The sequence below is a fragment of the Scophthalmus maximus genome, chromosome 22 (assembly GCF_022379125.1).
Source record: "Scophthalmus maximus strain ysfricsl-2021 chromosome 22, ASM2237912v1, whole genome shotgun sequence".
Lineage (NCBI taxonomy): Eukaryota > Metazoa > Chordata > Actinopteri > Pleuronectiformes > Scophthalmidae > Scophthalmus > Scophthalmus maximus.
In genome coordinates, this window is record NC_061536.1 from 15,005,077 (window position 1) to 15,017,149 (window position 12,073).

The 12,073-nt window shown below is 47.5% G+C and overlaps 2 protein-coding genes across 2 annotated transcripts; both read left to right on the forward strand.

Annotated features, from left to right (window-relative positions):
* The first annotated feature begins 54 nt into the window (after positions 1 to 54).
* wdyhv1 (WDYHV motif containing 1) lies at positions 55 to 2,892 on the forward strand. Its single transcript, XM_035620604.2, has 6 exons — positions 55 to 207; positions 1,108 to 1,207; positions 1,554 to 1,604; positions 1,699 to 1,847; positions 1,970 to 2,094; positions 2,227 to 2,892. The coding sequence occupies exons 1-6, from the start codon at positions 146 to 148 to the stop codon at positions 2,352 to 2,354; spliced, it is 615 nt and encodes a 204-aa protein (XP_035476497.2). The 5' UTR covers positions 55 to 145; the 3' UTR covers positions 2,355 to 2,892.
* Positions 2,893 to 4,764: 1,872 nt separating this feature from the next.
* On the forward strand, positions 4,765 to 10,993 carry lrp12 (low density lipoprotein receptor-related protein 12). The gene is made up of 11 exons (XM_035620168.2): positions 4,765 to 5,553; positions 5,890 to 5,946; positions 6,192 to 6,327; positions 6,438 to 6,640; positions 6,757 to 7,004; positions 7,097 to 7,246; positions 7,333 to 7,554; positions 7,731 to 7,997; positions 8,087 to 8,289; positions 8,381 to 8,513; positions 8,602 to 10,993. The coding sequence occupies exons 1-11, from the start codon at positions 5,493 to 5,495 to the stop codon at positions 9,514 to 9,516; spliced, it is 2,595 nt and encodes an 864-aa protein (XP_035476061.1). The 5' UTR covers positions 4,765 to 5,492; the 3' UTR covers positions 9,517 to 10,993.
* Positions 10,994 to 12,073: the final 1,080 nt, after the last annotated feature.

Here is a 12,073-nt window from a genome sequence, read left to right on the forward strand (position 1 = left end):
ATATCCTAAGGATCAAAACTTCGAAATAAAACACCAGAAAGAGACTGGGATTTCTCCGTGCACGATTTTATTTTGAAACCGTCCTGACAGGATGTGACGTCCTACAATAACTTCCGGTTTGGTGTTTTCAGTGGAACGCGTCAACATGAAGCAAGAAGACGGAATCACCCCGACCCGCGAGTACTGCGTGTACACGAGCTGCTACTGGTGAATACTCTGTAATACTGCACCTTATACTCTGTGGTACTCACGTTATACTCTGTGGTACTCACGTTATACTCTGTGGTACTCACGTTATACTCTGTAGTACTGCACCTTATACTCTGTGGTACTCACGTTATACTCTGTGGTACTCACGTTATACTCTGTGGTACTCACGTTATACTCTGTAGTACTGCACCTTATACTCTGTGGTACTCACGTTATACTCTGTGGTACTCACGTTATACTCTGTGGTACTCACGTTATACTCTGTAGTACTGCACCTTATACTCTGTGGTACTCACGTTATACTCTGTGGTACTCACGTTATACTCTGTAGTACTGCACCTTATACTCTGTGGTACTCACGTTATACTCTGTAGTACTGCACCTTATACTCTGTGGTACTCACGTTATACTCTGTGGTACTCACGTTATACTCTGTGGTACTCATGTTATACTCTGTAGTACTGCACCTTATACTCTGTGGTACTCACGTTATACTCTGTGGTACTCACGTTATACTCTGTGGTACTCACGTTATACTCTGTAGTACTGCACCTTATACTCTGTGGTACTCACGTTATACTCTGTGGTACTCACGTTATACTCTGTGGTACTCACGTTATACTCTGTAGTACTGCACCTTATACGCTTTAGTACTGCAGAGTTAGTGTCAGATAGTTTTTTGTACCGAAGATTCTACGTTCACGTTATTCACTGAACAGCTGATCTGAGTTCTGAGTTCTACCTGCTGACAGTTAGAACCTTGTTCTCCAGTCAAAGAGCAGCTGAGCGTCTCATTAACTCTCACAGATGTTGTAGCTTCACTCATAGAACTGTGGTTCCATGGTTCTAATGGTTCTGCTGCTTTTAGAGGTTCTGTTGTTTGTTCTTGTTTTGCAGTGAAGAAAATGTTTGGAAACTCTGTGAGTTTGTGAAAAAGGAGAGAACCGCACCACTGGAACAGCTGTTCGTGGTTTTCATCTCGAACGAGAACAGAAAGGTGAGAACCCAGAGTAAGGTTCTGTGAGGTTCTATTAAACACCTGTAAGGACCAATGTGATTATGTAAATCATCTGTCAGGTTGTGTGAGGTTCTATTAAACATTGTCAGATTCTTGCATGTTTTTTTAAACATGTGAGGCTCTTTAAGGTTCTATAAGGTTCTTTCAAACATCTGTGAGGCTCTTTAAGGTTCTATAAGGTTCTTTCAAACATCTGTGAGGCTTCGTTAAGGTTCTATAAGGTTCTCTGAAACATCTGTGAGGCTCTTTAAGGTTCTATAAGGTTCTCTTAACATCTGTCACGTTCTACAGCTGATGTTCAGTATTGTTCCCTGTTCTCCGTCAGATTCCTCTGTGGAAACAGAAGTCGGGACATGGAGACCAGCCGGTGATCTGGGTCTGTGATGATATTAGTGATGTCACAGAATTGACCTCAGGGTCACAACCTCAGGGTCACGTCATGTGACTGATGACATCACCATGTGTTTCAGGACTACCATGTGATCCTGCTTGTCAGGGGTCTTCAGTCGGACACGCTGGTTTATGATCTGGACTCTGAACTGTCGTTCCCCTGCAGCCTGAAAGTGTACGGGGCCCAGGCCCTCCGCTCGGACCGCTACCTCAGACCCGAGTACCACAGGTAACACACACCTGAACACACACCTGAACACCACAAGTAACACACACCTGAACACACACCACAGGTAACACACCTCACCACACACCTGAACACGACAGGTGACAGTGTCTCTCCTCCAACAGAAAGGTGCGTGTTGTCCGTGCCGACAGCTTCCTGTTGAATTTTGCATCCGATCGATCTCACATGAAGGCGTCTGATGGGTCCTGGAGGATGCCGCCCCCCCCGTACCCCCCACTCCACACCGCAGGTCACATGACGCCTCCCGTTACCTTGGCACTGTCCGATGATGTTTACACCATTTGACCTCGTGATGACATCATGATGACATCATGATAACATCATGATGACATCATGCTGTGATGCCTTTTTTTCTCCTCAGAGAGTCACATGAACCTGGATGACTTCATCAGCATGGACCCCGCTATGGGCTGGGGGACGGTTTTCAGTGTGGACCACTTCCTGCGGAGCTACGCAGGAAACTCTTCATCGTCATCAACGTCAGTGTAGCTCTGGCGTCAGACCGACGGGCCGCAGCAGAAAGAAGAGTCAAAGCTGTGAGACCTAAGGACTTTAACTACAACTCCCATGGTGCATTTCTGCAGCTTTGACGGCGATAGCAGTGGAGGCTCATGGGTATCGAAGTCAGAACCAGTGTTGATAATTCAGAGTGGAGCCAGAACAGAGTTTTGTTCTCAGGGGCGTTCTGAGGTTCTACATCAGGAACATTCAGTTAAAGAAACAGACGCCTCACTTCCTGGTTCGCTGACAGAACAGCAGTGAGGCTGTAGTGCCCCTACTGACCAGGGGCTGGAACTGCGACGCAATCAAATTTTACAAACCATATCAATTAAAAAAATTAATGTAATTACTAGAGTAAAATGTGGAGAGTAGCATAACTTTGGGCCTAAAGTATTTCAAGTTGAATATGATTTTCAATCATATTTTGTCAATGTTAAGAACACTCAGAACGCACAGATGTAGACAATGTAGACGTAGACGTTTTGTTTCTCTTAATGGTTGTTGGGAAATAAAATCTTGAACCGCATGATTTTTTGGGGATTTTTTAATTATTCTTTTTTTAAATCAACCTCATTGTCAAAGTACGAAATAAATGTAAACCAGAACAAGACAGTCAAGCGGCGATAAACAGAAATAATACAATGTTATGTCTTTGCAAAAGACAGAGGAGAAGAGACAATGACACAATAAGTGCATAACTGTGCAATTATTGTGTTTCTGAATCTGAACTTCATGATGAGCAGATGTGTGTGGGGGACAACAGTAACCTCACTCACTGATTGGTCAGCTGTGAGAAAGTGGGCGGGGTTTGACCTTCTGCTCTATTGTGAACATTTGTCAGGTTGGAGTGGGGGGCTGACATCACAGCAGATGGAGGCTTTCACCTAGTGTGTGTGTGTGTGTGTGTGTGTGTGTGTGTGTGTGTGTGTGTGTGTGAACAATAGGACAGCTGACGCTCTGCGAACACAGACGACAGATGTGGACGCACATGTTCAGGTCACGTGTCTGAACACAGTGGTGAGGGATGTTATGGACAACTCATCAGACTCGCACACCTACTGTTTGCAGGTGACCAATGAAATACCTTTGTTGGTCCACATATCTTACAATATTTAGCTGAAATAATTTGTCATCATGAGGGACACGCCCATCTGACCTTATCTGCACCAGCTGCGCACGTGACGCAGCTGTTTGCCCACGCCCCTGAACGGCGCGGGTGCATCAATACATGTAGATGTATTATTTCAGAGTTCAACATAATTATGAGGTGTCAATTTTAATATATTTATTTCTAATTGCTTCAAAGATATGAAACATAAAAGGGGTTGCAGTTAGTACATCTTTACTGTAGTTCTTTTTACTTTACTTGTGTTTACAGATCATGGTCCGTGTATATTTATATATGTATAATATATGTATAACTGTTTTATTCTACACCACTATATAAGAATAGGAGGCTTCATTGTCATTCACATTCTGTTTGGTAGCTCTGAGACACCAGCAGCAGTATATAAATATAAATATATATTTATATATATATATATATATATATATATATATATATATAAAAAGATAAGAAAAATATGGATCGATAAATACACACACAATCTATATTTTTTATATATATATATTCAAAATATATATATATATATATAAATATACACAACAATGTGTACAATTGTATAAATAATGTAACAGATTTTCAATTTGTCACAAAATTACCGCAAAAAAACATTTTTGAATGAATGTTTGATTTGAAATGAATATTTAGAATATGTAAATAGAATTAAAACAGAAGACAAAAACAATGAATAATAATAATTTTTAAAAATGATTGTACGACTGCAGGCAGAAAAAAATCAATGAACAAAATACTCAAACAAATATAATTTAAACAAACAAAGAACAAACCATGAACATTAATTTATTCAATTTACATATTCATCTGAGAGGAGTGGGAGGAAGTATAACTGACTTATTCCCACCCCTTCTCCATAATTAGTAACATTTTACTATTTAGAATTTCTATAAAATACTTATCATAATAATCGTAGGAATCATTTGAGGTTTTCAAACGGAAGAAAGTAAAAACAAGGGGAATCACTTTTTTCTAACGACTAATCTTTTTACAATATAATTTATAATATATAATATGATACATGTAAAGACCAAGGTTCAGTCAGTTGTGATGTTTCATCTGAATCAGAGGATTAAAAGATTAAAAGATGAAAACAGATTCAAACGTCGGCGGATGAAAGAAGACGTGTACGTGTAGGTCACGTGACGTCATGTACCTCTCTCCTCTCCCTCCCTCTCTCTCCCTCCCTCTCTCTCTCTCTCCCTCCCTCTCTGTCTCTCCCTCCCTCTCCCTCTCTCCTCTCCTCTCCCTCTCTCTCTCTCTCTCTCCCCTCCCCTCCCTCCCTCCCCCGGAGGTCTGTTGTTGTTCCGCCCGACTTGAAGCTAACAGCTAACAGCTAACGACCCAGACGACGCAGACGACGCAGAAGAAGCAGCTAACACAGTCCGAGGAGATGTCGTCAGATTGACGACCCGGGGGCGACTCCACCAACATCTCGCCCGCTTCTCTTGTGCTACTTGTCCCGGGTTCAGCCTGTGACGAACCGGGCGACCGCGGAGGACGAGCCAGTGGAGAATGTCCCCGTGTTGTTCATGTTAGCGCCGCTAGCCGGGCTCCGGCTGCTAGCCTCCGGTCCCTTGTAGCAGGTTAGCTTCGGGAGCTAGCTTCTCTTTATGCGACCCAGTTAGCCGCTGGTGGTTGTAGTTAGCTCGCCTGTGCACATCGTAACATCCAGCCGTGTGTCGGTCATGTGTCGCCGCGTCACATCACCGAGCTCGTCCCCGCAGCGACATGTTGTTTAAACAGTGCAGCGCTCTTATGGCTAACGGAGCTAGCTGTTAGCCGTTAGCTTTAGCACGGGGGGTCAGATGTCTTTGTTTCCATCGGCAGCTGTTAGCTCCGTTAGCTCCATTAGCTCCGGGGGTCTGTAGTCGAGTCGCGTTCACATTACGGACTTTTCACTCGACCGTGTGACGGACATGCGACCGTGAGTTGTCCGACCGTCAGCAGGAAGCCCGGCGGCAGGTGGACGAAGCGTCGCGGGCACCATGGCCCTCGGCTGCGGACTGAGCCGCTCGGCGTGGGCCGGTTACCTGCTCGTGCTGTCAGGTGAGTTCACTGACCCCGATCAGCTGACACGACTGGTCCTCCGTCGATTAGTCGATCGACTCAATGGAAACTGTCGTGGAGAGAATGTGGTGTCAGCTGCTGAAGGACGAAGACAGGACGTATATTATGACTACATATGATTTATATCTTGTCAAATTTCCATTCCAGTCGATCGGGGGTAGATTAATGAATGTTTCATTTCAAAAAGGTTTAATAGTCGATTATCAGTATTTTCCTCCGATTTCACATCAGATATTTTCAGTTTTTCTGTCTCTGTCTCTGACATTTGAAAACGTTTGTTTCCGTCCTGACCGTTAAACATTAATGCTTTCCCAGGATGCATTGCTGCCTCTCAGAGGAGCGACAACGTCTATGTGTCAGGAATTTCTAACGGTGAGGTCACAGACGACACTTCGAAGATACACGAGATAAAACATCAACCGTTAGACTCTAACAGACTGTCTAACCATCTGTCTGTCTGCCTGTCGCTCTGTCTCTCTGTGTGTCTGTCTGTCTGTCTCTCTCTGTGTCTGTCTCTCCGTGTGTCTGTCTTTCTGTGTGTCTGTCTGTCTGTCTCTTTGTGTGTCTGTCTGTCTGTGTGTCTGTCTCTCTGTGTGTCTGTCTCTCTGTGTGTCCAGCCTGCAGCGACGTGGCGGAGCTCCTGCGGGCATCCAGCGGTATCATCACCAGCCCCGGTTGGCCCTTCCAGTATCCGGCCAGACTGAACTGCAGCTGGAACATCCGCGCCCGACCCGGCGACACCGTCACCATCAGGTAACCGCTAACACATGTTGGTTTCCATGGTTATAGCTCCACAGGAAGTTGTTCCGAGGGTCGCACGTGCTCACGTCAGAAAGTAACGTAGGACTTGTGTCCTCTCGCAGCTTCCAGGACTTCGACCTGCAGGGTTCCCACCGCTGCTCGTCGGACTGGATGTCCATCAGCAGCTACAGGAGCCTGGACGGTCTGAGGGTCTGCGGTTCCTCGCTGCCGCCGCCCTACATGTCCTCCCAGGACCACGTCTGGATCCACTTCCACTCCGACGACAGTCTGACAGGAAAAGGCTTCAGGCTGTCCTACATCACGGGTGTGGACGAAGGACGACATAGAGATCGTCTCAGTGAAGATCATCTTAGTAGATGGTTGCCACGTCACCAAACGACCGACTGCTGATCAATCAATATGTCCTTGTTGTTGTTGCAGGTAAACCGGAGGCATCCAGCTGCGACGTGGACCAGTTCCACTGCTCCAACGGGAAATGCATTCCCGACTGGTGGCGCTGCAACTCCATGGACGAGTGCGGTGACAACTCGGACGAAGAGCTTTGCATGGACTCGCCCTTCTCCTTCCAGCCCTGCAGCATGAACCAGTTCCCCTGCCTTTCCCGCTACACCCGCATCTACACCTGCCTGCCCCACAGCCTGCGCTGCGACGGCAGCATCGACTGCCAGGTAACGACGCAGCTCGCTGACCAGCCGGAACTGGAATTGCCCAAATAGAAACATGTCCACAGACTTTTAGCGTCTCTGTTGTTTTTCTCCAGGATCTCGGTGATGAGATCGACTGTGACGTTCCCACCTGTGGAGAGTGGTTGAGGAACTTCTACGGCTCCTTCAGCTCTCCAAACTACCCTGACTTCTACCCTCCTGGTAGTAACTGCACCTGGCTGATTGACACCGGAGACCACCGCAAGGTAACCTCTGACCACAACCTCGCCACACACACAGGCTTGACTTGAGTTCCATGAACTAAAGTCCTCCATCCCTTCTCCCGCCGCAGGTCATCTTGAGGTTCACCGACTTCAAACTCGACGGGACGGGTTACGGCGACTACGTGAAGGTCTATGACGGACTGGAGGAGGACCCTCGCCGCCTCCTCAGGGTGTTGACCGCCTTCGACTCCAGAGCGCCGGTGGCCGTGGTGTCGTCGTCCGGTCAGCTCCGGATTCACTTCTACGCCGACAAGATCAACGCCGCCCGAGGATTCAACGTCACCTATCAGGTGTGTTTGATTTGTAAATGGTTCTTCAGTTGGAAGGGGTTCTTCTCAGCCTATTGCTGTGGTTCTGTGACTTTTTGACCTGTTGTTGTGGTTCTGTTTAAACTGGGTCACGGTTCGTTATATCTTTTTAAGGTGGATGGGTTCTGTTAAACCCTTTATCTCTCTGTGTTCTGAAGGTGGACGGGTTCTGCCTGCCCTGGGAGGTTCCCTGCGGGGGTAACTGGGGCTGTTACACGGAGCAGCAGCGTTGCGACGGGTACTGGCACTGTCCCAACGGTCGGGACGAGCTGAACTGTTCCTCGTGCCAGGAGGATGAGTTCCCCTGTTCCAGAAACGGCGCGTGTTACCCTCGATCAGACCGCTGCAACTACCAGAACCGCTGCCCCAACGGCTCCGACGAAAAGAACTGCTTCTTCTGTCAGCCCGGGAACTTCCACTGCAAGGTACTGACAGATGAGTGTAAAAAAAAGTTGATAATGGTCAGTTTTTTGTGTCTGTAGAGTGTCATCGGTTTGACCTCTGACCTCCGCAGAACAACCGCTGCGTGTTTGAGTCGTGGGTCTGCGACGCGCAGGATGACTGTGGCGACGGCAGCGACGAGGAGAGTTGTCCCGTCATCGTCCCCACCAGAGTCATCACCGCCGCCGTCATCGGCAGCCTCATTTGCGGCCTCCTGCTGGTCATCGCGCTCGGCTGTACCTGCAAACTCTACTCGCTGCGCATGTTCGAGCGCAGGTAGGGACCTAGCGACGTCGTGTCACATCCTCTCTGGTCGCTTAACGGCCTCAGTGATTGCAACTCCTGTGATTTCGTTTTTTCGTTTCAGGTCTTTTGAGACGCAGCTGTCCAGAGTCGAGGCGGAGCTGCTGAGGAGGGAAGCCCCGCCCTCTTATGGTCAGCTGATCGCCCAGGGACTGATCCCACCCGTGGAGGATTTCCCAGTGTGCTCTGGGAGCCAGGTACACTTCCTGTCCGTTTGTCTGTAGACTTCTGCTGGAGATGTACGAGTATGTCTGATGGTTTTTATTTGTTATTCTGTCTCCTCAGGCATCCGTCCTTGAAAACCTCCGTCTCGCTGTCCGCTCGCAGCTCGGTTTCACCTCCCTCAGACTCCCGTCTTCCAGTCGTCATAGCAACCTGTGGCGCCGGCTCTTCACCTTCTCCAGGTCACGGCGGTCGGGTTCTTTGGCTCTGGTGTCCGCCGACCTGGAGGACAGCGCCGGATCCGGCCGCACTGGTTCGGACCTTCTGTCTCCGGACTCGGACGACACTGATACGGAGGGCGAGCGAGGGAGGGAGAGAGGCGTGGGCGCGGTGGCCGGGCCTGTCGCCCCCCTCCCACAGAAGACCCCGCCCTCCACCGCCGTCGAGGCCGTGTTGTCCGTGACCACGTCTGCGTCCCCCATGACCCCAATACCGGGCAGAGATAGATGCCGTGACCGGCCCAGAGAGGCTCCGCCCCCGTCCAGCCCCATCACCCTGACAACCTCCAATCCAGATCCAGAATGTCAGACTGACGCCTCAGATCTCCAGGCCCCGCCCACCTCTGCTCTGCAGCGCCTGGCCCAGAACCTGCATCGTCTCGCTAGGAACCTGACTAGAACCAGTCAGAACCAGACCTGGACCAATCACAGCCCACTCCGTCAGCTGGAGACAGGACGGCGTGGGCCCGAAGCTGCCGAACGACGAGCGAGCAGAGACGAGGAAGAAGACGTGGAGCTTCTCATCCCCGTCTCTGACTCTGACTCCTCCTCCTCATCATCATTGGTCAGTGATGTCCAACAACCGCTACTGGAGCCACACCCCTCCTCCAGTACAGGCCATGGCCCCCGTCACCACCGAGGGCGGGACGGCCCCTGTGAACACTGCGGGATGGTACACACCGCTCAGATCCCCGAAGCCTGTATGGAGGCCACGGGCAAGATGGAGAGCAGCGACGACGAGCTGCTGCTGCTCTGCTAACAGGCTAACCTGCAGCGGCTAACATGCTAACTGATGCATTGATACAACGAAATCCTACTCTGACCAAACAACGAAAGTTAGCTTACATGCTAACTGACACGACTACTGCTAATACAACCTTGTCCTAACACCTACAGGTAGCTAACATGCAAATGACTGGCTTATGGAGAAACTACCCTGACCCAATATATTATAAGTAAGCTTACATGCTCGCAATCATGGTACCGTGATGTTACACATTTTAGCATCATTCAACACTTCAGACTGAACACCGACTGGCTAACATGCTAACACTCTAGACTGAACGACAGCTAGCTGACATGCTAACACTATAGACTGAATGACTATTAGCTATCACCGTAACACGTCAGACTGAACGACACTAGCCAACATCCTAACACAACAACTAGCCATAATCTATAACCCCAGTTAGCATGTGTTAGCGTGTTAGTCGGACTAAAGGTTAGCGCTCAGCAGGTTTTGGCCTCCAGTGATTTAGAAGATTACCAACCAATCAGAGACTGAGGGAAGTGATGTCACTGATTGGATGGATCCTGATGTCGAACTCTCCCCCAACTTCGTTCTCCTGGTCCGTCCGTTAAAACGTCCCAGTCCACCCTCCCCCATCACAGGGAACGTCCCCCACGTAGGTACGAATTTCTCAACACTGACTTACTGGTACGACTGACAGAACAAACTCATGAGACGCAGGAAGCTCGTATAGAAACCATGACATTGATCCGAGGCAGCGATCCGATACCGATTTTATTGATCGTCGATCAGTATCTCCGTGCTCGCCGGTCACGTGACCCCCGTCCCTGCCGCTCGTCTCGCTGTGGATCCGTTTCCTGTGTGTTTCCCTCTCCCACCCTCCGCCGTCCGGTGTTCTGCCTGGTTCTCTGACCGGTTCTAAAGGGAACCACGTCAGTTCCTCACAGATGGAAGGTTCCGGAGACGTTTGATTCTAAAAGTCTTAAAAAAATTATTGATCCAGTGAAAATGTTCTAGATTGTGTCGATCGTACGATGATGGAGAACGTTAGGTTGAAAAATGCATTTGAAAAAGGTCAAAGGTCACGAATAGTGTTTACATTTATTACTCACCATAAGGACCAGTTTTTCAGATGACTGCTTCGTCACCATGACGACTCTGAGCCCCTCCCCCTCTCCTCCCCTCCCTCAGACTGAAGCCATGCAAACTGACCCGTCTGTATTTATGATCTTTGTTACAGTTTTTGGTACTCAGATCTCAGCTGACCTTGTGTGAGTGTGTATATTTATTATTATTATTATTATTATTATTATTAATAATATGACTGTGTTGTTGTCGTTATTATTGTGTTAATTTGCTGTTGAGTAGCTGTTTTTTTCTGACCTGCATGATCCAAGTGGTTTGGTGTTGGTTTTTCCTTTTGAGCCTGTAAAGAAAATAAAAACTGTTAAACTGCACTAAAGATTAAAGGTTCACATTTAAGTCAGTCGACTGTTCATCTTAACTTCCTGTCAACCATCAAACCTTCTTCAGGTTTTCACCTGGTTGAAAGTTGAGGGAACATTTTTTTCAGGTCGTGGATCAGGAGGAGATTTTCTTCCCTCTTGTGGTCAGATTGAGGTACTGCAGACGGACTCTTCACTGGTGAGTTCATCAATCACTGAATCATATTCATCCACACATCAATGAGAAAGTATATTTCAGATGGTGCCGGGCGACTTCCTGTCTTGTCTGCGTCAGTTTGTCAACATGTGGTGAGTTAAGAAACCAGAAGGTCAAGAGGAGAATTGAGTAGAGCTCAACTGATACATCGGTTGGACATTTGAGCATTTATTATATTTTTTAAATTATGTTTGTTTTCATAATTCAAGTTCTATATATTTGGTTGTATTTGTGTTTTTTCATTTTACATGTATATTATAATATATATATATATCTGCCAATGTATCTGAAATGATGCTGGGCTCTAAAATTGAGACATTCATGTCATTTGTGAAACGTTTGCTTCGACAAAATCAAGGAACTGTTTTGACACTTAAGGTACGTAAAGACATGAGAGCTTATTTATTATGGAAAAAGCCAGGAAATCTCAATTTTGACGATGAGAACTAACAAAGGTACAGGAACCTCTGGGGGCGGGGCTTGTAGAGCTGAAGCTGCTGCACTGATCGAGCGTTTTGTTTCATATATGATCATTCTCGCCAATAGTTTGTCAAATCTGCTTCTTCAAGTCGAACATTTCTGGTGGTTTAAATTCTTTGTGTATTAAGTGTTCGTCATGTTTACTGCTGCTGTTCTAGTCTCCTGCTTTAGCGCCACCTGGTGGACTGGACTGGAAGTGCATTCATACGTCAACAGGATTATTAGTCTGATCTCCCCTCGTCATCAGGCCAACAACGTTCTGCAGGAACCTTTCAGTTCCTCGAGAACAGTTACAGGCACTTGCATAATATGGATAACAATAGAACCTTGTAGAATCTATAGTCTTGTCAGCAGTACAAGTAGAACCAGAGTCATGTCACTGACAGCAGCAGAACCTTAAAGAACTGGAATCCTGTCACGTAGA